Here is a 24,528-nt window from a genome sequence, read left to right as displayed (position 1 = left end):
TCTAGGAGAAACTGGAGAAATAGGCTTGGAAGTGTTTGAGCAATGGCCTGGTGAAATTTAAGAAATCCAAGGTGGACCGAGCAGAATCTTCTAATTGCCAGGGAATAAAGCATAGCTCTTTATCCCCTCCCCATAGCTATCAGAGATTCAGTCTTGGTTAAAAGAGTAGATCCTCTGAAATTAATGGGTCTTAAATGATGACTAATCTAAGTCCCATTGATCTCAATTGGTCTATTCTAAGAAAGCCTAAGTCTGAATCCAACCCATTATATGGCAGAAATAGAGATGCCAGCCAGATGATGACAATGAGAATTGAAAAGAGAGCTTTTCCTTCACAAAAATTTTTTTTTCTTGTTGCTGGTTCCCCACAAATCTTCAGAATGTGCCCCTGACCTTCAGAGATGGACTCTTCTCCTGTTGCCTGTCCAGGCCATAGCTGTGCTGATTTCTCATTACTTCTGCTCACCCACATTTATTCTTGTTTTTTTGTTCCCAGACCTTTAAACGTGGTTGGTTTTGTCTCTTTCCTTAGTGCAAAGTGAATTGGTTGATTGTATGCATTTGGGGCTCCAAATGCCAAGCTGTGTATTTCCTCCCAAAAAGCACAACAAATTACTCATTTCACAGATTTCATGTCTTTATACGAAGACGGAAAATAAACACGACAAACTTGAATTCTTGATTCAAGAAGAATATTTCATATTCTTGAAATATTAAGTCATATTTCAAGAAGGCAAATATGACTTAATAGGTATAACTCAGACTTGATGTGATTCCCACAACTGGAATATAGCAATTAAAGAATAGAACATCTTCAAAAAGAACGGAAGCTACAGAAAGAGGGCAGGAGTTGCACTATGATAGAAATGCACACACTGGCACAGAAATCTAAGAGAATAAACATGATGGTCCTGTTGAAAATATATGGGATAAAATAAATGGAAAGAGGAATAGAAATAATACTGTGGTTGGAATTACCACTGAACACACCACCAAGATGTGCATGATGGGCACTGCAGATACATCAAGGAATCATGAAGCAGTAGCAACGGACTTTAATTACCCTGATATTTGTTGAGAGATAAACTGTGCCAAGCAAGATCTTTGCAGGAAATTTCTGACTTGCCTTGCTGCCAAATTTCTTCTTCAGATGGTGGATGATGGAATAGGAGCCAGGGTGGGTTGGGTGAGATCAACCAACCTTGACTTGATCCTGACCAACAGTACAGAATTAGTTGATGATGTGAAAGTGACAGGAACTTTGGGAGAAAGTGCTCATGTAACGCTCAAGTTTTTGATTTTAAGGAAAACTGAGCGTAACTCAAACATGTACTTTGGACTTCAGGAAAGCTGATTTTAATAAACTCAGAACAATGGTAAATAGGATTCCATGGCAGGAAAACCTAACAGGAAGATGAGTTCAGAGGGATGGGATTTCTCCAAAAAAGGAGATATTAAAGGTGCAATCAGAAACAATCCCAATGAGAAAAAATAATAATGAATGACAACAGAAAACAATATGGCTCCACAAAAAGTTTAGCGATGATCTGCAAATCAAAAAGGACACATATCCTCAGGGGTCCTTCTCCGTGAGCCCCTGCCAAAGGAAGTGAGGCAGGTGGCTACCAGGAGGAGGGTCTTCTCTGCTGTGGCACCCCGGCTGTGGAACGAGCTCCCCAGAGAGGTCCGCCTGGCTCCTACACTGTACTCCTTTCGTCGCCAGCTGAAGACCTTTTTATTCTCCCAGTATTTTAACAGTCTATAAATTAATTTGAACTTGCTGTTTTAAATTTTTATTTTAAATTTTTATTTTTGCATTGTTGCTGTTTTTATCTTGGTTGTGCTTTCATATTGTATTTTATATTATGGTTTTATACTGTTGTTTTATACTTGAATTGTCTTAATTTTGTAAACCATCCAGAGAGCTTCGGCTATTGAGTGGTACAGAAATGCAATAAATAAATAAATAAATAGGAGATGGAAAGAGGGTCAGATCAATAAGATGAGTACAGGCGTAAAAGCACAAAACTGCAGGTATGGTGTCAGGAAGGCGAAGAGCTCCATCCGCTGAGCGTTTTACTGCGCACTCATGGATTGCTCACATGACGTCGTCTGCCTCTCATGTGTCTTCCGCCCCTCCTGTCCTTCCTTGCGCTGCAACCCCCCACCCCACCCCCCGGCTGCTGCTCTCTCCTGCCAGACTGCATGGGCCTCGTTACTCTCTGTTTTTAGGAAGCGACGGGAGCCACGCATTTCTACCTAGACGTGATGGGGCTATAAAGCTCAAAATGAGCTGAAGTTGTCAAGGGATGCTAAGAACAACAACAACAACAAAAGTCTTCTTCAGATATGATCAAAGTAAAAGGAGGACAAAATTAATGGCAGAACAGTTGCTCAGCAAAGATGACAAAATGCTGACAGTGGACAAGGAAAAGAGGGAGCTGCTCAACTCTTATTTTGGCTGAGTCCTCCCAAAAGCAGATAATTGATCAGTCTGACATATGTGACAAAACAGGCTGAAGGGATAGGAGTGCAGATTGAGGTTGACAGAGAGATGGTCAGGGAATATCTAAGCATCTTAAATAAATTCAAGTCCACAAGTCCAGATGAATTGCATTGTAGGGTGTTGAAGGAGCTAGCAGCAGAATCTCAGAAACTCTATTACCTTTGAGAAATCCTGGAGAATGGGTGAAGTACTAGAGGAGGGCAAATGTTGTCCCTATCTTTAAAAAGGAAGATCCAGGGAATTTTAGACCAGTCAGTCTGCCATCAATAGCTGGGAAAATTCTAGAGCAGATTATAAATCATTCAATCTGTTGGCACCTTGATCACTGGAAGCCAACATGGATTTGTCAAGAGTAAATCCTGCCAGATTAAACTTATTTCATTTTTTGATCAGGTAACTTCCTTAGTAGATTATGGGAATGCTGTGGGCAAAATATTTCTTGACTTCAGCAAAGAATTTGATATTCTTATTATCAAGCTGTAGGCTGGATGGTGCTACAACTAGGTGGATTCACTGAAGGAGTGCTCATCAACAGCTCCTCATCCAACTGGATGGAGGTATCAAGTAGGTGTGCTGCAGGGTTTGTCCCTGGGCCCTGCACTCTCCAACATTTTTATTAATGACTTGGAAGAAGTAGTTGGGGAAATGTTTATCAGATCTGCAGATGACACAACATTGGGTTGGAAAGTGAATACTTTAGAAGACAGAAACAAAATTCAAAAAGGCCTTGATAGGTTAGGAAATTGGGCAGAAAAAAACAGAATGAAATTTAACACAGACAAAAGCAAAATTCTTCATTTAGGAAAGAGAAATCAAATGCACATAGTACATGTGAAAAGTATCTTGGAGTTGTAGTCAGTCACAAGCTGAATGTGAGTCAGCAGTGTGATGTGCTTTCAAAAAAAGGCAAATGAAATTCTGTATTACATTAAAAGAAGTAGAATCTCAAAATCATAGGAAGTAATAGTCCTACCCTACTCTGCATTGGTCAGGCCTCACCTTGAATGCTATGTCCAATTCTGAACACAACACTTTAACAAGGAATCAGATAAATTGGAATGAGTTCAGAGAACAGCAACAAAGATGATCAGGGAACTAGAAACTAAGTCCTATGAGGAAAGATTGAAAGAATTGGGTATGTTTAGCTTTGAGAAGAGAAGACTGAGAGGGGATATGATAGCACTTTTCAAGTATCTAAAGGGTTGTTACACAGAAGAGGGCCACAACTGTTCTCTATCACCCAAAGCTGTAGGACATGGAATAATTGGTTCAAGTTACAAGAACATCAGGAAAAACTTTCTAATGGTCAGGGCAAGCAGACAATGGAACCAACTGTCTAGGGAGGTGGTGGGTTCTCCATTGCTGGAGGTCTCCAAACAGATTGGACAGCCACCTGTAAGGGATGATTTAAATTGGATTCCTGCATTGAGCAGGGGGTTGGACTCAATAGCCAACTCTATGATATGAATGTAAGTACTGCAATGCTGTACCTCCTGCTTCCAGCTCAGACAGTTATCTAGAAGGACACCATGGCTGATGGCAATCAAATGCCGCTGAAAGATCAAGGAGAATCAAAAGGCTCACATCTCTCTCTCTCTCTCTCTCTCTCCTGACTTAGGTCATCATACAGGATGACCAAGAGCATTTCTATGCCAAAACGCAGCCTATCCTTCAGCTATCAGACAGTATCTCTTCCACCGGTGGGAAAAAAGAGACTTGCTAAAGTGTAGGATAACACTATCAAAGCTATACATGCACTTACGTAATTTATCTAGGTTGCTCGATTCAATTCACCTTCTCATGGAATGGAATGCAGTTTACTTTACCAGAGAATACACAGTCTTGCAATGATATGTCAGTGTCACTAAAACTATTAGGCAAGCACCCCCCCGTCCCGCCCCCCCAGAATCTAGAGGTATCAGCTTTGGAGAAAAGCTGGTTTCTTGGAATAAAAAACCAACCAGGGTGACTGGTCACTCAGTTGATAGGAGAGGCTGGTGGTTTTACTTCCTAGCCAAGCCCGAAGGAAGTGGAGACTCCTTAGGATCATCTCAATGTTCCTCACTGCTTACCAGGCAGTGGTTCACATGTGCTTCCCTTGCTCTCTTCCTCTTTCTGGTCCAAGCTTGCCTTCTCCAGTAGGGGGCTGTCATGGGGCAGGGGTGGCAGGTAAGGAGATAAGTCTGGAAGAGCAAGGCAAGAGATGACGCCACCAAGAAGAACTGCTCCTGAGATTCTCAAAACTACTTTTATAGACTCCCTTTAGTGCTTCATTCGTAAAAGCAAACAAGGGGGAGAGGCGGCTAGGGACTCAAATTGTAATGAGGCAGGAAGAGTAAGGGGCTTTTGGTAGATGAGGGAAATGCACCCTACACATGCTCAATAGGGCAACATAGCTCTCATTAAGCCCAAAAGACTTACAAATTCATCATCTCCAGGTGCCCTTGCCAGTCATCATTTGATCAGCTTAGAGAACTATATAAACCCTAAACAGCATGTGCTCAAGCAGAGCCCTTGGAGTGCCCAAGCAAGCAGATGCTGACCCAGCTCCACTGGATCAGACAGAGGTATCCATCCCAACTGGCAATCCGAGGAGAACTTCATGCCGCAAGAGGACAGCAGAGCAGACCTCGGAAGCATCCAAGGTGTGCAAGGGTGTATTGTCACAGCAATCTGTCCTGGTATTCAGAAGAGACAATGCCAGTTCTAGGTTTGGGGAGGGGGCAGATGGCAAGATGCTTGCAGTGGGCCTTCTTCCTCTTCCTCCTATTCATCACTACTGAACCTGCCCATTTGCTTCTCTTTCAATCAACACTAACTCCCAAAGAGAGAGAGAGAGAGAGGGAGGAGGGGGCAGTGGGGACTCAGCATGCAGAGGTAGTGCTGCTACTGCTCCTCCTCACTGTCCACTTGAGAGGACAGGCAACACGTAGTAAAAGCAGGTCCACAAGATTCCAGGGCCTGGCAGCAGGTCCCCTACCAGAGCGTGGGCCTCAGCAGGTGGCCAGTGATTAAAGTCCTGAACGGAACGCTAGACATGTACTTTCACTCAAACCCTTTCTGGGGTGAGGAGGATGCTTACCAACAGTAGTGTTGCGAGGGACCTCCTCCAGTTCTTGCACTATGTTAATGTCCAGCAATTCAAAGGAGAGTAAATCCTAGTGGAAGGAAACCAAAGAATTCAAGGGCAGAGTAAAGGTGTATGAAGTAAATTTTCTGTCAACACCCCTGCCCTCAAGCTTGGCTTGCGCCTGAAATGCCACCTGAGCTGTGAGAAGGTCGACTGATGGGATGTAGAACTCTCTAGCACTGAGTATGTTCTTCACCTTTGGTGGAGCAGCCCGGCTGGCCAAACCTCCCTGGATGGCACTATTAGCAGTTTGCAGAACATCTGGCCCGAACTTTGAGAGCCTTTCCTGCAGGGAACAAAAGTAATACTGACAGGAGCACAGAGCCAGCCCTTGAGGGAGCCAACCTCATCCTACTTTGGCACAAGCAAGAACTCCTCCTTTTATTTATATGGTGCCACCAATATATATGGCACTATCTTGTTCACTAAAGTTCTACTTTGTAGTTCTAGGTGTGTGTCAGAAAATATAGTGTAGTGAAAAATTAAGAACACAGGATGTATAGAGTCTGGAATTTCCTTTCCTTTCCTGTTGGGCTGAGAGACATGATGGATTAACACCTACTGTGTACCTTAAAGTGGATGCTATTTGGCAGACTGAATATAAAGTTTTCAGGATACTGCAAATTCCCGTTCATTGGTAAATGCCATTTAAAAGTAGGCTAACGAGTATTTCTTTTCTCTCCAAGGACAGGTTCAACTTCCACATCAGTTCAATTGCATGCATGCTCTTACATGGTGAGACCGTTGGCTCATCTAGCTTAGTACCTTCTTTCTCCAAGCTGGTGTCCTCCGGATGTGTTGGACTACATGCCTGGTCTATACTGACTAGCAGCAGCTTTCAAGGGTTTCAAACAAGAGTCTATCTCTTAGCTCTACCCGAAAATGGGACCTTTCGTGTGCACATGTGCGCTGGCTACTGAGCTAGGCCCTTTACCACGGACAGAAATACAACTGAACCTCACTTGGCTCTCTTTCCCCCACCCCCACCCTCATGGAAAAAACAAGCCATAAACTTGACTGTAGCTCCTTGGTTCTTCAATTAGATTTTGAGCCCACCATAAATGGCCTTTTTATTAACAAAGGAGCAAAGGTATTATATACCCTTGAGTGAAAGCTTTTTGATTAATGGGAAGATTATCTTCATCCAATTGGACTTTTTGTTTTTACAAAAATAATAGGCAAGGAAGAAGGGAGACTGAGACAGCCAACCGATATGCACATGCATGAAAAATGGGCGTCACCTGCCTATTCTCTGTAATCAGTAAGAACTGATAGCCACAGGATGAACTACCTCATTATCATGGAATGTTCACAGACATTCTAACTACTGGGGAAGAGGTATCTGTGACAGAATATTGACCAAAAATGCAGTTTTCTGTTAGAGAAGTGAAGGCTGGTTTTCCTGGGGAAAGAAATCATACTGGATTGTGTGCTGCTGGATCTGGGTAGGCTAAAGGCTGGGAAGTCAAGTGGAAACTAAAGAGATAGGAAGATTGAAGTTTGCGACACAATGGCAGCTAGGCTACATTTTGCCACACACTATTGTTACTCCAAATTTCATCAGCATCATGTTCCCAAGAATTCAGTCTTAAAGCAGGGGGAGGGGGGATAGATAGATAGACCAGCTAACTGAACTTAGGAACCTGAACAAACCCTGTAGTTGAAGGGAGAAAAGAATGCTCACCTCTTCCTTACAAGGAAACCTGCTCTTCTGGCAGAAACTGGACATCCATTTGCCATTCTCTGGGATAGTGTTGGATGAATAGGGGTCTACCACAATGCTGCACCAGATTCGAGGCCCAAACTGTTCCCCTCTGTGTGACAGTCGCCAGTGAGATGTGTAGGTTCCTTCTGCTGAGGGGGCCACAAACTCCACAGACACAACCCCCACTTGCCCAGGTAGCAGAGAGGGTACACTCACATCCTTCTTCTCCAAAGATACTAGTGTTAAGTTCCCCCACATGAATTTTAGCTGAAGAATAGTGAAAAACACAAAATAAAAGGCCATTACTGCCTCCTCATTCCAACCAAGGCTTGGAGGGAGTATTCATGCATTTTAGGTACTGGTCACTAGTAAGATATTTTTTTAGTGCATTTCCCCACAGAATAGTGTGTCAGATTGGAAGAACGAGGTTCAAATCCCCACTCAAGTCTGAGCTTCATCGGGTGCACCTTGGGTATCATTCTACCCCACTATTGTGGAGAAAATAGCAGGATCCTATAATTAAGGATTTGGGCTGAATACTCACCCAACCCCCAGCTCTTTGAACCAAAGTCCCTGGGGCTGTTAAGAAGGACTGCTTTGGAGACAAGGAACTAAGGGCAAGTGAACCAAGGGAGCAGAACAGATAAAGAGGCAGCTTGCTTATTGATTTGAATTAACCCACTAAATCTTTGGATGCAGGTATCTTTTAAAATAATGGAGTTCCAACCTATGGCAGATAACTTTGAAACATGTTCAGAATCTCTGTGTTGTATGGTGGGGTCCTCCCCCACTGCACCTTGCACAAAAAGGGCCCATCTATTATTTACTACTGTTTTCTGAAATGAATCCTTCAGCTTCCTATTGTTCAGCAGCAAGAGAGATCAAATGAAGAGGAAATTTCTGCCTTCCACCTTTAGCAGTCTGGCTAAGGCTGCAGATCAGTTATTGGTTGGCTGAGAATCGAAACCAAGCTCTCTCCCAAATAAGCAGGGCCCCTCTCTTTGCAAAAATTGGAAAATAGAAATGGCATCAGAACTCAGTTCGGATACATGTGAAATAAGGAAAAGGTATCATTGCATTTGTCCAGAGTGCCTTTCCATCACCACTGAGTTTCCAGAACAAGCACTTATGTTACTTGAGTAAAACGGGTTGGGGCATGTGAACAGGGCATGACTTGCAAGTAGCTCTGATATCTAGCACAAATTACAAATCAAGCATTTGTAAGCACCTTAGTTTCAGAGCTCCACTCCATGTTGCCAGTGTTCCTCATGCGCCAATGTTTGATGAAGGTCGTTCTTGGCTGGAGGCAAGTTCCATCTGGCAGATTCTCATCCATAAAGGCAGCACTCAGGGTGGGAACAATGACTGGGCAGCCCTGCAGGGGACTGCAAAGGAGAGAGGGCAGTTTGATGTTACTTAACTCAAGCTCAGGAAGTCCATCCTTTCCCCTTATGTGAGACAGATCCAAAGAAACCTGAATTTAAGAGCAGCTCTACACCACAAACCATGACTGCTCACCCAACCAAGGTACCCTGGAAACTAGTCTTAGGAAGAAACTAGGGATCTTGAAAAAATAATCTTCAGCAGCCTTTCAAAGCTATCTTCCCTAGGGTTGGAGGGGAGTGAGTGAAAGAAGCTACAAATACTGGAAATGAGGATGAAGACCATACACAGCCTGTACTTTGGTTTGGGCGTAGCATCTCCCAGAGGTACTCAAGAGTCCACCAAATCCAGACCTGGGTATGCAACTCCCACCACCACCACCACCACCACCACACACACACACTGTGGCTCAGTCCCAGGATTGCTTACAGAAGTGTACTGGGTTGTAGACTCTCAGATTTGGTAGCTGTCAAGCCAGCGTTGTCTACCACTTGGACAGAGTTCCACAGGTGGATCTTCCGGTGCAACTTCAGCTGCTTCTTGAGTTCTCGCACCTCAGCTTTGCGTTGTTTCTTCTCTGCTCGCAGGCGCTGCTTCTCTGCCTTCAGGAAACGCTTGTCCATCTGTTTCTGGAGCCTGCACATATTGAAAGAAGAGATCAATTCTGCTTGAGAGAAACTCTGCACGTCCAAAGCCGCTATCAGCAACAAAGTTTCTTCTCTAGGATCAGAAGGGTTGTGCTGTTGAAACAATTAATGTGCATTTTGTCCCCTTATTTACCAGGGTACCCCAGGAGTCTTAGAACTAGAAGGAATAAGTGGTAGGCACTGATACCATTTCCTCCAGTGGGATTAGAATTACCTCCCTTGGGCATCCCAATGGTAAACAGGGATGTGAACACTACATAGTGGACTTCTGGATGTACAGCTGAAATCAGGATTCAACACTACTGTGATGGAAGTCTGGCCAGTTACGCAAAAGAATTTGAAACTGGGGAAAACACACTGCACAGTGCCTACAGACTAGTGAGATTGGAAGGAAGGACATGGGTATGCAACAGAGGTTTGGAGACAGAAGGCCAAAGAACCCAGTGTGAAGAAATCATGGAAGATGGGTGAGGTGCTGGATGACTGGAGGAGGGCTAACATTGTCCCTATGTTCAAAAAGGGCAAAAAGGAGGAACCTGGGAACTACAGACCAGTCAGTCTGACATCCATCCCTGGGAAAAATTTTGGATCAGATTATAAAGAAGTTGGTCTTTAAGCATCTTGAAAATAATGCAGTGATTACTAGAAGACAGTATGGATTTGTCAAGAACAAATCCTGTCAGACTAATCTGATCTCATTCTTTGATTGGGTAACCTCCCTTGTGGACTGTGAGAATGCTGTGGACATAATATATCTTGACTTCAGCAAAGCTTTTGACAAAGTGCCCTGTGATATCCTGATTAACGAACTAGCTAAAAGTGGGATAGATGGAACTATTAGGTGGCTCCACAGTTGGGTACGGAATCAGACTCAAAGAGCTGACCAGCCAAGTAGGAGTGGAGTCACTGCAATGCAGTGCCTCCCACTCCCAACTCAACCAGTCGTTCCAGAAGGACACCATGGTCGATGGTATCAAAAGCCGCTGAGAGATCAAGGAGAATCAATAGAGTCACACTCCCCCTGTCTTTCTCCCAATATAGGTCATCATACAGGGTGACCAAGACTGTTTCCGTGCCAAAACAAGGCCTGAAACCCAACTGAAGTGGATCCAGATAATCAGCCTCATCCAAGAGTGCCTGGAGTTGGCCCACAGCCACCCACTCAAGGACCCTGCCCAGGAATAGAACATTTGCCACCGGCCTGTAGTTACTAAGATTTTTCGGGGTCCAGGGAGGATTTCTTCAGGAGTGGTCTTACTACCGCCTCTTTCAGATGGCCCGGGACCACTCCCTCTCACAGAGAGGCATTAATCACTTCCTTGGCCCAGCCAGCTGTTCCATCCCTGGTAGCTTTTATTAGCCAAGATGGGCAAGGATCCAATAAAGAAGTGGTTGCATGAACCTCTCCAAGCAGCTTGTCAATGTCCTCGAGCTGTACCAACTGAAACTCATCCAAGAAAACTGGACAAGGCTGTGCTCTGGATACCTCACTAGATTCACCTGCTATAACACTGGAGTCTAAGTCCTGGTGGATGCCAAAGATTTTATCCTGGAAGTGCCTAGGAAATTCATTACAGCGTGCCTCAGAGGGTTCTACCATGTCCTTGGAGCTGGCGTGTAATAGCCCCCAGACAACTCTGAAAAGCTCCACTGGGTGGTAGATTGATGATTTGATAATGGCAGCAATATTTTTTTGCTGCAATCACTGCCCCTGAGTATACCTTACGATAGGCACTTACCAGTGTTTGGTTGCATCCACTAGGAGTTTGTCTCCATCTGCCCTCAAGTCGTCCCTTATTTTGTTTCATTGCTTTCAGCTCTGGGGTATACCACAGAGCCACACGAGCTCTACACAGGAGAGGGCGCTCAGGAGCAATCATGTCAACCGCCTGGGTCATTTCTGCATTCCACAGATCAACCAGGGTTTTGACAGGAGTGCCAGCCCTATCAGCCGGAAAACTCCCCAGAGCCCTTTGGATCCATTAGTCTCCGGGGGCGGACCATCTTAATAGGTCCCCCCACCTTTGCAGAAAGGAAAAGCTGCTGCAAGTCTAAACCTCAGCAAGCAGTGATCTGACTACGACAAAGTGACTGATGAGAGGTCCCCCACTTTCAGATCACTATCTCCATGTCCAGTTGAGAAAACCAGGTCAAGATTATGCCCTGCTACATATGTTGGGACAGACCCATGGTTGTCATGGAGACCATGAAATCCTGAGCTGCCCTGGATAAGGTGCCCTCAGTGTAAATGTTGACATCCCCAGATCCAACAGTCTCAGGGATCTCAGCAGTGCAGCCGAGACCACCTCCGTCAGCTCACCTAGGGAGTCTATTGAGCAGCGGGTTGGGCAGTACACCAACAGAATTCCTAATCTGTCCCGCTGACCCAACACAAGCTGCAAACACTCCACACCAGCAGTCACATGGACAGGGACCCTGCAGAGGGCGATGGAGTTCCTATAGACCACAGCAACCCCCCATCCCCAGACCTCAGTTCTACCCTGATGCTAACCAAGTATCCCAGTGAGCATAGCTGGGAGAGATTGACTCTTCCCTGCTCACCCACCCAGTTCTTGGTTATACATGCCAGATTGGCTGCCTCATCCACTATTAAGTTGTGGATGGGGGAGGTCTTGTAATGTACCAATCTGGCATTTAAGAGCTGCGTCCGGAGGCCTGAGGGCTGGCTGATAGGGCAACCAACAAACCTGTAGGTGCTGGGAGGACTGGAACATGGCACAGCCATTAATTGTCTGGGCCGCATTCCCCTTACCTGGCAAGTCCTCTTCACAACACCATATCTCCCTCTACCTGTCACTGCACTGATTGGGGGCCCCTCAGATCCCCCTTCCCGGCTCTATATCCCCCCTCCCAGGCACATTGCTTATGACTCACAAAGAAAGAAAAGAAAAGAGCAACAGCAGCCGCAGCAGCAAGCAGGCAGGCAGCAGCAGCAGCAGGTGGTGGCTCTCCCTCTTCCCTGGGCGATGGCAGTGTTCCCTTCTCCTGCAGGCACTGGCTCTCCCAGGACACCTCAGCCAGCTGGCTTATGCATCCCCTCCAGGGAGGGGGACAGGTGAAGGATGTCAGCAGCAGCTGGCCAAGTGTCTGGGGGCCTGGGCCTGCAAGGTGCAGCAGTCTGCAGAAGTCCAACAGGGAGAGGGAGGCTGTGATAACACAGCAGCAACAGGTGGCTCTCCCTCTTCCCCAGGCGGTGGCGCTGTTCCCTTCTCCGGCAGGTACTGGTTAAAGTGCCTGGTTGCTCCAGGGAACAGCTTGTCGCCTTTGGGTGTGATTTGTGGTGCATAAATGTTTTAGTGCTGCTATATACAGTACCTCATGCTTCTTTCTCTTCCCCTGCCTTCCTGTGTCAGTGTTTTTTAAGCTGTGTGTTTGATTGGAGCCTTACGCACTTAATTTTTGAGTTTAATAAACTGCTTCAGTCCTTAGTTTGCTGTGTGGTTATTCCCCTTAGGGTTGACTTCTGCCATCTTGGCATGGGACAAGGGAGACGGGAACCTGGGTAACCGAATAGTTGGTCCAGAGCATACCTTGTAGGGAGGGCAGATGGACCCTTCCTTCACACCCAGGAGTCAGAGTAGAGGCTATTTTCATATTGACCCAGTTTGCATGTCATAATTAAGTATGGGTTAAAAAATCCAGGTACCCATGGCTGCGTCAGAGTGAGCAATTGAACTGCCTTCCATGTGCTTCCACTTTAGATCTGGCTTTGTAAACAACACAGGAATGTCCAGATCCTGGGTTGTTGCTGTGAAGCGCAAACACAGCACTCTGGATTGTTTTGAGTTAAGCAACCCAGAGTTTTAATGCAACGATCACCCATGGTTTGTTGTTGGGTTAAAACTTGGGGTTGTTTAATCCAAGCCAACCCAGAGTGCTGTGTTCGCACATCATAACAACAATCAAGGATCAGTTTTCTGGCTTGTTTACAAAGCGAGATGTAGAACAGAATCAGCGAGCGCATAAGGAAGCAGGGTGCTTGCTCATTTCTGTTGTACCCTGTCAATTTATTTCATTTCTATGCTGCCCCAAAGCAAAAACCCCAGGGTAATTCACAAAAATAGAACAAGCCATGAATTGCCATTATGTGTGAATCACATCACTGATTTGAACTTAGCCAAATCCTTGACTGCAGTTTTCTAGATATCCCTCCTCTAATTTTCTTCATTTTGTGTTTATTCACGCAGTCCACAAAAAGGCAGGCATATCAAAACTGGCTCACACTGACCACAGAATACACTAAGGAGGTTTGGTTGTTTACCTGACATGTTCCAGAGTGGCGAGGCGAGGCGAGAGCGGCCCAAGGTTATATGTCTCAGAGATGCATAAAACAGGCCTCCGCAGCTTCAAAAGCACATGGTTGGGGTCGTGGGCATATATCCCTGCTTCGCACAATTCACAGATGCTATAGGATGAACACACACTGCGAGGAGAGGAAAAGCAAAGCTGTGAGTAACGGAGTAGGGTTTTCATTTTTACCAACTGATTGGTTAAATTAATTTGTGTTATGATGCAGTCACAGAGCAAGGCACAGAGTCAAATAAAAGTAATGTTGCTTGTTTTAGCACATAAGCTAAAAGATTTTCCCTTCCCCAAAACCTATTTTTTACCCAAATAATGTCTGTAAAAGACGATTCAAAACATACAATTAATATGCTCTGAAAAACAATGCTCAATATAATATTCAAGATACATTCAAGATAGACCCAAATATATTCACATATATGGAGCTAAAAAACTTAAAGCTCCAAAATCATTCTACTCATAAAACCATTGCCTGCCTGCTAGCAACCCCCACCCCCCACCCATGAGTGACTTGTTTTGGATGACATGACAGGCCACTATGGGTTAATTAACCCATGGGGGAACAGGGCGTGTGGCATATGACATTTCGAATACACAAGTCCTGGCCACAGTTGTTGTGCCATACAAACATGAGCAGCAGGGGTCATTTGAGGGTTAAACAACTCTCACATAACTTACTGTCTGTTTTAGGGTTAGGATCATTTAAGCCTCAAATAACCCCCAGCCATCCAGCTTAGCATAAGACGACAACCTCTGGCAGGGGCTTATATATTCATAATGGCTTCTCATGGGTATATTGACCCATAATGGGTTATCATGTTTTGCAAACTGGTCCATTGGCTACACTTTTAAGTGATCATGAAAAGCTCACAAATATTCTAACTGCTCAAATATTCTAAGATATCAGGAAGAGAATTCTGAAAAGAACACAGCTTTTGTAAGGAAAGTGAAAGCGGGCATAAGAAACAAACCGAGCTGCACAGGTTTGCACCGTCACCTACCTGCACTGATAGCGAATGCCCACAATGGGGGCCTGACAGTTACTGCAGGAGAGTAGCCAGTCAAAGGGATTGCCTTGCTCCAAAGGGTTCACAGGGGCATGGTGTGTAGAGCTGCTCAAGGAACTGGGGAGCTGGCTGGAAAGGAGGAGCTTCTCGCTCAACTTCTGCTCAAGCATTTCAACGGTCTCTTGAACCACTTGCTCCCGGAACTGAAAAGGGTTGGGGAAGGGGAGAAAGAAGTGCACCCTGAGCAACATCTCCCAGTTTTTCTCCAGTTCCCACTCAGTTCCCCCATCCCACAATTGGTACATACACTTATACCCTAAAATAGACAGGCAGTAAGTAGGTCTATGACAACACAACACATAAATTGCTATAGAATCCAGAACACAATGGCAACATTTATATGCTTCCAATTATCACATAGTAAAAATGAGAGGTGGATCTGCCAGCAATCCCACAAAGCCTCCTCCATTCTTTGACCCCACTGCAATCTTTAAGACTGACAATGTGTCCTCATAACAAAAGCAGTCATGCATCATTTGTATTTCTCTAGTTTGGAATTGGTGTGGTTTGAATAAAATTTCAACCTGTGCACAAAGCTCCCATTTATGTTTGAGGAAGCACAAGCTGCTGAAGGATGTGTAATTTTCATGGCCTGATACCTCCAACGCCCCTCTTCCCAAAGCCTCTTGCACAAAAAGGACTGAAAGGACACATACAAGCCTAAGAGAAGTACTCACCTTTTCCAAGTAGCTTGTGAACCACTCAGGAGGGACCTCATTGGGATTGTGGCCACTCTGGGGAGATTTAAAAAAGCAGCTGCACAACTTAACACACAACTTTGTTTTACCCATTCATATTCTACTTGAAAGACTGAACAAACATTCACTCTTCAATCTTGGTCACATTGTTTTTCCTACAAAAATATGAGAGGGTATTTCCTGCCACAAGTGGGAATGTCATTCTTCTGACAGAGCAGAATACAAGCATTCCTTGGCATTTAGGGAGAAGGCTACCTGCAAACTTGACACATATACTCACTTACTGGTTTGGGAAAGCCCAAAGAAAGCATCTTTGACTATGTCTCAGTGAGTGAAAAAAAAAGCTGAATCTAGAGAAAATGTAGTATATGTTTGTTAATGCAGGTATGAGGGTAATGCAATTTGGAGTGTATTTGCTATGGCATTAGTTCAACAGCATAAAGTCATTTGGGAGTCATGTGACAGATTGCTATCTAGAAAATTAAATTACATGCTTCAATACTATCTACAATTGAAAGATTGAAATCACAATCACATCTATATACTATTACATTTGTGATATAAATTTTTATAACCTACGGCCAAATGAAACTGAACATTTTGATCATAGCTTTTGAACCTAAACTTTTGCTGGCAGGTTTAAGATAGGAAAGGTTTTAAGAATTTATAAAGCACTAAAAGCCATCCAGGTATGGGGTGACAAGATAAACTCAGAGGACAGGAAATTGTGTGGAATAAAGCTGTACACACAGGGAGGAGGAGAAACTGTCAGTAAAAGAGTATGTAACCAGTAAACAAACAAGTCCTGGAATGAGGAGTAGGGAATATAATCCAGATTAGTGATAGTTAAAATGAAATTAACCGGGGGGGGGGGGGATTCTCAAGCAAATTCTTCTAACCTGAATTTGTACCCTCCCCTGGACATTCCGACCGCAACATTTACAATTCTGGATGCTGTTTGATGTAGGAATTTTAGAGGGGGAAAAGTACTAAATTTGGTGAGTTGACACTTAATATTGCAGCTTTAAAATAACTCAGTCAGGTTTTGTAACTAGTACCTCTACTTAGTAGTAATGATTAGCAAAAATAGAATGAGAAAAATAACTATGTGCTCCAGATTAATAAAATTTAGGACAAGAGAGTGCCCGCTTGCAATAATGTAGCACTGACCACTGAACAAAAATACAAAACAAGTCCTTGAGTTCTCCACCCAAGTTATCTCCCCTACAGATGCTGCTTCTGAATGGTTACTTCTGTCCACTACGCTCACGCATGTGGTCTCAGGAGGAAATCTACATGAAATTGACAAACAAATGACCCACCACAGATCCTGAGATTTGAATTTGAAGATTCCAGTTGATTAGAAGCAAGAAACGTTGAGGCAATTCCCATAGAGTTCCAACCGAATGCAAGTAGCAATTCCATTTACCTAATATTTCCAGTTATCTGAAACTTTCGGATGTTCAGATAACGCCTGTCTATTGGAAGCACATAGTCTAGAACAGGCTCCTCAAACCTGAGAACCTCCAGGTTAAGTCCTTTCACATTTCAAACCACCACCACCACCCCAAACCAGCATGGCCAATGAGTTGTAGTCTGGACGGCACCAGGTTGGGCAAGACTGTTCTAGAAACAAAGCACGGTGCAAATAGAAAGCATATGGCAAACAGGATAACTCCAAATGCTTGAAGGACATCTTTTGGTCCTACCTGCTGCCTCTCATTCTCTATTTCAGTATCTTTGTCCTGTACCAAGGCCTGAGCAAGCATGAAACAGTGAGAAAGGGGCTTCCTTCCATCCTTGGGAATGAGACGTTTCTCAGACTTCTTGGGAGTTTCTTGTGGAGGCATGCCTGGAGGGGCACTTAATTCATAAACATTCATCTGAAGCCGATTGCCTTGTTTCACTGCAATCTAAAGAAAGAGCTTGCAATAAAGATACCTTTATACATACAGATATACTCTCATGGGTTGTGTGCAAAGCTTTCTTACAGAAGCAAAGCCAAAAAGTGCAAGCCACACTGAAGCAGCCAATCACATTCTTCAAAACACATACACAACAGCTGGGGGTTAGAATGAAAAAATAACACAGTCAGTAAGCAGATGACACCAAACTCTCTCTTTTCCATCAAATGCAGATGAAGTTGTGGACATTCTGAATCAAGTGCTTGGACACAGTAATGGACTCAATCCAGATGGAGATACTGTTGGTGGGTAGTTCACCCAACCTATGAATGCTGAAAGAGGTTGCACCCCCCCCCCCCACAAAGGATCTAGCTGGCAGTTTGGGGATGCTTTTGTCATTAGAATTTCAAGTAGCCTCTGTAGTTTGAAGCACCTTTTGTCAGCTGTGGTTGATTTGCCAGCTGCAACCAAACCTGGATGGAAATGGCTTAGCCAGTTACCCATGCTTTGGTAACCTCTCATTTAGACTACTGCAATGTGTGGTACGTGGGGTTGCCTTTAAAACCAATTGAGAAATTGAAGTTGGATCAAATTAGAGCTACAAGATTTAACTGGGACTGGGTGTTCTTTTTTTAATTTATGTTTTATTATTTTAGATAGAAACAGTACAGACAAACAACTCCCTGTCCCTCCCTCGCCCCCCAAGAGCACCACCGAAAAAAATAGATAGCATTGACAAAACAAAGTCTACAGTGTTAAAGAACTCTCCCCCCAGTTAAATTAAAGTTGTATCTCAGAGATCTCCATGTGTGACTGGAGGATGATATTCATGTTTCTTTGTAACCACATAAGAGATAAAAGTAAACAAGTTTAATAAAAACTGGTGATGTTTCAAACCCGGGTTCGGGTTTCATTTCTTAATTAGTCCATAAGAGCTAAGTCCCAAAGCTGTGGCAGCCAGATTTCAAATAAGTCTCCATCCAGGGATCTCCAGCATTTGGCTATTGTGAGTCTTGCTGCTGTCATCAGGTGAGTTATGAGGCCTTTCTAGGTGAGTTTTAGTGCTGAAAGGAGGGCAGTTTTAGGATCAAGTGGAATAGTTTGGTTAGTGATGAGTTCAGCCTTATGGAAGATTTTTTCCAGAATACATAGACTAATAATGGGCAATCCTACACATATGGAAATAGGAACCACAATTCCTCCAGCAAGTTGCTGAAATGGTGTTATTAATTTTACTGAGAAGTTGTGGATACATGTACCATCGATAGATAACCTCGACAGCATTCTTTTGGACTCATGCAGAAGTTGTTTTAAGGGGTATTTTGTCCCAGTTTTTATTCCATAGAGTTTCATCAATTGTCTCGCCTAGATCTTTTTCCCATCGGGCTTTGAGTGAGTTTAAGGGTGTTAATGAGGCAGAAATTAAAAGTTTATAAATCTGGGAAATTAGCTAGGAAACAAAGGGGTAATACTGGATCAGAGAGTTTTATATTTTATATTTCCTAGCTCTTAAAACTATGCGATCCAGTCAGCAATGCCTCACAATTTTGATGTTCCTTGAGGCAGTGGTTCTCAACCTTCCTAATGCCGCGACCCTTTAATACAGTTCCTCATGTTGTGGTGACCCCCAACCATAAAATTATTTTCGTTCTTCTCTACACGATCCATTGTCATGGGATGGTTTGCTAATGAAAATAATACATAACAATAGCTTTAATAATACAAAAGATGATACATGACATGGTTCAGTCAATTCAGTTTCCTAAGACCATCGGAAATATGTGTTTTCCGATGGTCTTAGGCGACCCCTGTGAAAGGGTCATTCGATCCCCAAAGGGGTCCCGACCCACAGGTTGAGAACCGCTGCTTGAGAGGAAAACCACTGCCCCCCTGCAGAGGACAAAGGAGCAGGGTGTCGAGATGCTCCTTTTTTCTTTTTTCTTTTTGCTCTGATGAGTTTCCTGAATCAGAATTACATCTGGGTTTTCCAGTGTCATTAATTTCCAAATCCTATGCTTGATTGGTGAAGACAGCCTATTTACATTCTACATAATTATATTAACTTTAGTCATTACTCTGAAATAATAAAAGAGCAATACCCAAATCCGAACTGCCTGGGGTTATCCACAATAAGCAGAGTGAAGAAGTAATAGTGGTGCTCTCTGCAACTTGTGACTCTCCCCACTTCCCCAATAGAAACTCCTCTACAACCCAAACCACTGCTGGCCTCGACCTCAGTGTCAGAGGCCATATTGTAATCAATGATCACAAAGGCAGTGACAAATAACATGGGAGATGACATAGCGTCAACCCCTCTGTCCCGTGGCAGAGAATGAAACAGAAGAAAAAGCAATATGCCTACCATTTTTCTACCATAGCTGAGCCACAGTTCAGATAACAGTCTTCAAGCAGAGTAGGAACCATCCTGTGGATTTCTTTTTCCCTGGAGTCTTTTTAGTTTTCTTCTTCCCTCTCTTTTTCACCTTTGTTTGCCAGTCAATGTTTGCCACGATGCATTGAACTATTTCTTCTTCTCCAGATTCCTCTTCAGCTAACTTCTCAGTTTCCCAGCAAGCAGTTTTTTAGCCTCAAGATGGGTGGCTACAGATTTGGTAACACCTTTATAGGTTATGAACAATTTGATAGGAAAGCCCCATCTGTAAGCTATCTTAGCATTCTGTAAGGCTGCAGTATATGATCTAAAATCCCTCCTTCTCTGGAGGGTGCCGGGATTTATGTCTTGGTAGATTGCCACAGGGGTTCCATCATATTCAATTTTATCAAGAGCTCTAAGCATAATGTCATTTTTGATAGCGTAGTTGCTAAAACTGATTATTATGTCTCTAGGAGGATCCCCTTACTTTGGTTTTGGGTGGATCACTCTATGTATTCTTTCCATCACCTCTGGTTGGAGGTTAATTTTAGGGAGTACAGAATTTATCCAAGTGATAAAAGCTTCAATTACTTTTTCCTCACCAAAGTTTTCTTCAAGTCCTCTTAAGCAAATGTTAAGATGACGTGCAAGTTGAAGCTTGAAGTCAGCCTTGGCTCATTTTAGCATTTTAATGGAGCTTTTGTTCTTTATGCTCTACTCCAGGGCGTCATTTTCTGTCTCAGAGGTCTCTGCCATTGTTTTGGTCAAAGTGGCTAAATCTTCCCTCAGGGGTCACAATGCTTTCACCCAGCCTAAAGCTAATTCTTTCCTAACTAGGGAAACAAGCCCCAGTGTGGGGTCTGCATCTGCTTGCTGCTCCAAGGGGCCTTCACAGTCGTTTTGAGTCCCCCAGAGGTTCTTGTTGTCTAAGCTTGAGAAGGAGGATTTATTAGGAAAATTCAGGCATCTAGGGTTCCTTCTTTTTAGCCCCGCAGCTGCTCTGTAGCATGGCTCCACAATTCAAGAAGGACGCAGACAAGCTGGAGCGCGTTCAGAGTAGGGCAACCAGGATGGTCAGGGGTGTGGAAACAAAGTACTATGAAAAGAGACTGAAAGAACTGGGCATGTTTAGCCTGGAGAAGAGAAGATTGAGGGGAGACATGAGAGCACTCTTCAAATACCTAAAAGGTGGTCACACAGAGGAGGGCCAGGATCTCTTCTCGATCCTCCCAGAGTGCAGGACACGGAAGAACGGGCTCAAGTTAAAGGAAGCCAGATTCCAGCGGGACATCAGGAAAAACTTCCTGACTGTTAGAGCAGTACGACAATGGAATCAGTTACCTAGGGAGGTTGAGGGCTCTCCCACACTAGAGGCTTCAAGAGGCAGCTGGACAAGCATCTGTCGGGGATGCTTTAGGGTGGATTCCTGCATTGAGCAGGGGGTTGGACTCAATGGCCTTGTAGGCCCCTTCCAACTCTGCTATTCTATGATTCTATGACCCATCAAGGGGTATTATTAGAGTTGTTAAGCACTGATGTTAGGTGCTTTATTTTTCTTTAGAGCAAGAGGGAGCAGTGGTTTAAGGTGACAGCTTAAGCTGATGATGTCACTATCCCCACCCCAGGTGTTTTGATTATATGCCTGTGCTTTCTCAGCTACACTGGCTCTAAGTCTGTTTCAAGGTTTAATTTAAAGTGCTTGTTTTATCTTAAAAAGCCATAAATGGTTTGAGACAACTTATCTGAAGATCACCTCCTCACATACCTGGGAACTACAGAACAAAAGGTCTGACATCAATCTCTGGGAAAATTCTACAGATTATAAAGAAGTCAATCTGCAAGCACCTTGAAAATGCAGTGATTACTAGAAACCAGTATGGATTTGTCAGGAACAAATCCTGCCAATTTTACTAAATATAAAATATAAAAGATTAAACCTATCATGGTTTGGAAGAATAGCATTAATAAAAATGAAGATTTTAGCAAAGATTAATTTTGTTTTTAGGATGCTACCAATAAAAATTTCAGAATCACAGTTAAAAAGTTGGCAGAATATTATAAATAATTATTGTAATGGGGATAAGAAAGCGAGGATAAATAAGAATAAATGGTATTTAAGCCAAAAAAAGGGAGGACTGGGTCTCCCAAACATCAATCTATATTATGTAGCTAATAGGTTAAGACATATTGTTGAAGCAATCTTAGGAGTAGGAGATTTAGATTGGATGGAGGATAAAACTACAAGTAATATAGACTTGAAATTGGAAAATGTACTTTTTAGGGAAGGAGGTAGAAAATGGGCTGAAAGTATAGGTAATCCACTTTTAAAGTTCCATTGGGAAATTTGGAGTAAATATAAAAGGGAGTTGTTTTTGAGCAGCTCCCCTTTATCACCGGCAATAATGTTAAAGAATTTCCCTGGGGATTTAAAGAGCAGATTAAGTAAAGTTTTAATAGAGAAAAATAAAATGAAATTAAGGGAATGGTTAAGAGGGATGAATACAAGAGAGGAGTTGGAAGAGGTTTTAAAAGACAAAAAATTAACTTGGCTAAATTACTGGCAATTGGAACAATGGACTAAAAATTGGGTAAGATAAAATGGAGATTGTAGAGAGTTGTCGAAGTTCGAGGAACTAATTGTCAAAAAAGAAATTGATAAGGGAGAAAATACAGTGACAAAAGGGTTAATGAGTGAAATATATAGAATATTGCTTGAGATAGGGTTGATGGATAGCTCAGGAAAATTGGTTTGGGAGACAGATTTGAAGGTACAGATAGGACAGCAGAGTTGGGAAGGACTATGGAGACAAAGAGTGTTGAGAAATATGTCAGTGAGAATAAAAGAGAATTATTATAAAATTATATGGAGGTGGTACCTAACCCCGGTTAGATTAAATAAGATAAATAACCAGCACTCAGAAAATTGTTGGAGAGGTTGTGGGGAAAAAGGAACGTATTTACATATGTGGTGGGAATGTAAATATGTGCAAAAGTTGTGGAAGATGGTGTTTTCTGAGATTGAAGAAATTGTTGGAATGAAGATAGAAGAAACACCAAGAGTTGCATTACTCTCACTATATGAAGATTTAAAACGTAGAAAAGAAATTAAGGAATTGATAACAAATTTTCAGACTGCAGCAAGGCTGATTATAGCTAGGAACTGGAAGATTCAAGGTAATTATTGTATTGAAGAGTGGTATAAAGAAGTATGGGATATAGCCATTAATGATAAATTAACATGTAATATTAAAGTGAGAAGAGGTATAGCAAAAACGAATGATTTTGAGGAAATTTGGAAACAGTTCCTAATATTTGTGTTTTCTAAGGGAAGTGGGAAACCACCAGCAGAAGAAAGTATGAGATTTTGGAAACAGGAATGATCCCGAAGGGAAGGGGGAGCACTTGTTATTATGTTGAATTATGTTGGATTATGTTATGATAAAGCATTATATGTTAATAATTATATATTCAAGTAATTTGTTAGGTATTGGTATGTTAATTGTTATGTTGGTTTGTATTTTATGTAGTAATAAATACAATTTTTTTTAAAAAAAGGAACAAATCCTGCCAGATTAATCCGATCTCATTTTTTGATCGGGTTAGGATTCCCTTGTGGACTGTGGGAATGCTATAGACGTAATGTATCTTGACTTCAGCAAAGATTTTGACACAGTGCCCCATGACATTCTGATTAACAAACTAGCTAAAACTGGGCTAGATGGAAAAACTATTAGGTGGATTCAGTTGGCTACAGAATCAGACTCAAAGAGTGCTTATCAATGGTATCTTCTCAAATTGGTGGTAGGTAACAAGTGAGGTACTGCGGGGCTCAGTCCTGGGCCCAGTGCTCTTCAACACTTTTTATTAATGACTTGGATGAAGAAGTGCAGGAAATACTTATCAAATTTGCAGATGACGCAAAATTGGTTGGGATAGCGAATACCCTGGAAGGAGCAGAGAAGCGAGAGCAGTGCAATCTGTCGCTCCTTCCTGCCCTGTTGCCTGAAGTGGGTCCTTGACCCCGCAGGGCATCCAAAATGAATGTTAAAGTTCAGGTAGGTAGAAACATGGAACAGCAGAATTGGGAACGGGCTATAAGGTCATCGAGCGCAACCCCCAGCTCAATGCAGGAATGCACCTTAAATCATAACTGACCGATGGCTGTCCATCTGCCTCTTGAAGGCCTCTAGTGTGGGAGAACCCACAACCTCCACAGGTAATTGGTTCCATTGTTGTACTGCTCTAACAGTCAGGAAGTATTTCCTGATGTCCAGCTGGAATCTGGCTTCCTGTAATTTGAATCTGTTATTTCATGTCCTGCACTCTGGGATGATTGAGAAGGGATCTTGGCTGTCTTCTGTGGAACAACCTTTCAAGTACTTGAAGAGTGCTATCATGTCTCCCCTCTGTCTTCTCTTCTCCAGGCTAAACATGCCCAGTTCTTTCAGTCTCTCTTCATAGGGCTTTGTTTCCAGACCCCTGATCATCCTGGTTGCCCTCCTCTGAACACTGCACTCTTCCTGAAGTGTGGTGCCCAGAACTGGACGCAGTACTCAAGATGAGTTCTAACCAGTGCAGAATAGAGGGAAACCAGGTCTTTGCGTGATTTGGAAACTATACTTCTATTAATGCAGCCCAAAATAGCATTTGCTTTTTTTTCCGCAGCCACATCACACTGAACGGGGCCTGTTCAGACAACACACTAAGCCATGATTAGGCCGCTAACCCTTTTGCAGCAAAGAGTTAGTGTGCTTAAACTGTGGTTATGTAGCCACCATGGTTAGGAAT

General features: G+C 43.2%; 2 protein-coding genes across 5 annotated transcripts in view; one reads left to right on the top strand and one right to left on the bottom strand.

The window, feature by feature from the left end:
* PIP4K2B (phosphatidylinositol-5-phosphate 4-kinase type 2 beta) overlaps positions 1-24,528 on the top strand; it is a 453,863-nt gene that overhangs the window by 253,967 nt on the left and 175,368 nt on the right. The window lies entirely within an intron of this gene.
* Positions 1-24,528, bottom strand: part of NBR1 (NBR1 autophagy cargo receptor) — a 47,126-nt gene that overhangs the window by 11,155 nt on the left and 11,443 nt on the right. The window contains exons 6-15 of one of the 3 annotated variants that reach the window (XM_063132451.1): positions 17,172-17,375; positions 15,442-15,498; positions 14,699-14,907; positions 13,654-13,815; positions 9,154-9,360; positions 8,570-8,726; positions 7,321-7,608; positions 5,770-5,922; positions 5,589-5,664; positions 4,579-4,689 (exon numbers count right to left, since the gene is read on the bottom strand). In XM_063132451.1, coding sequence (XP_062988521.1) covers positions 4,579-4,689; positions 5,589-5,664; positions 5,770-5,922; positions 7,321-7,608; positions 8,570-8,726; positions 9,154-9,360; positions 13,654-13,815; positions 14,699-14,907; positions 15,442-15,498; positions 17,172-17,375 — 1,624 coding nt within the window. The remainder of the gene's footprint in view (positions 1-4,578; positions 4,690-5,588; positions 5,665-5,769; positions 5,923-7,320; positions 7,609-8,569; positions 8,727-9,153; positions 9,361-13,653; positions 13,816-14,698; positions 14,908-15,441; positions 15,499-17,171; positions 17,376-24,528) is intronic. The other 2 variants (XM_063132460.1, XM_063132468.1) reach the window with 2 other exon arrangements.

This window comes from Elgaria multicarinata, chromosome 1, assembly GCF_023053635.1.
Source record: "Elgaria multicarinata webbii isolate HBS135686 ecotype San Diego chromosome 1, rElgMul1.1.pri, whole genome shotgun sequence".
Classification (NCBI taxonomy): Eukaryota; Metazoa; Chordata; class Lepidosauria; order Squamata; family Anguidae; genus Elgaria; species Elgaria multicarinata.
This window is presented reverse-complemented; position numbering and strand designations above follow the sequence as displayed.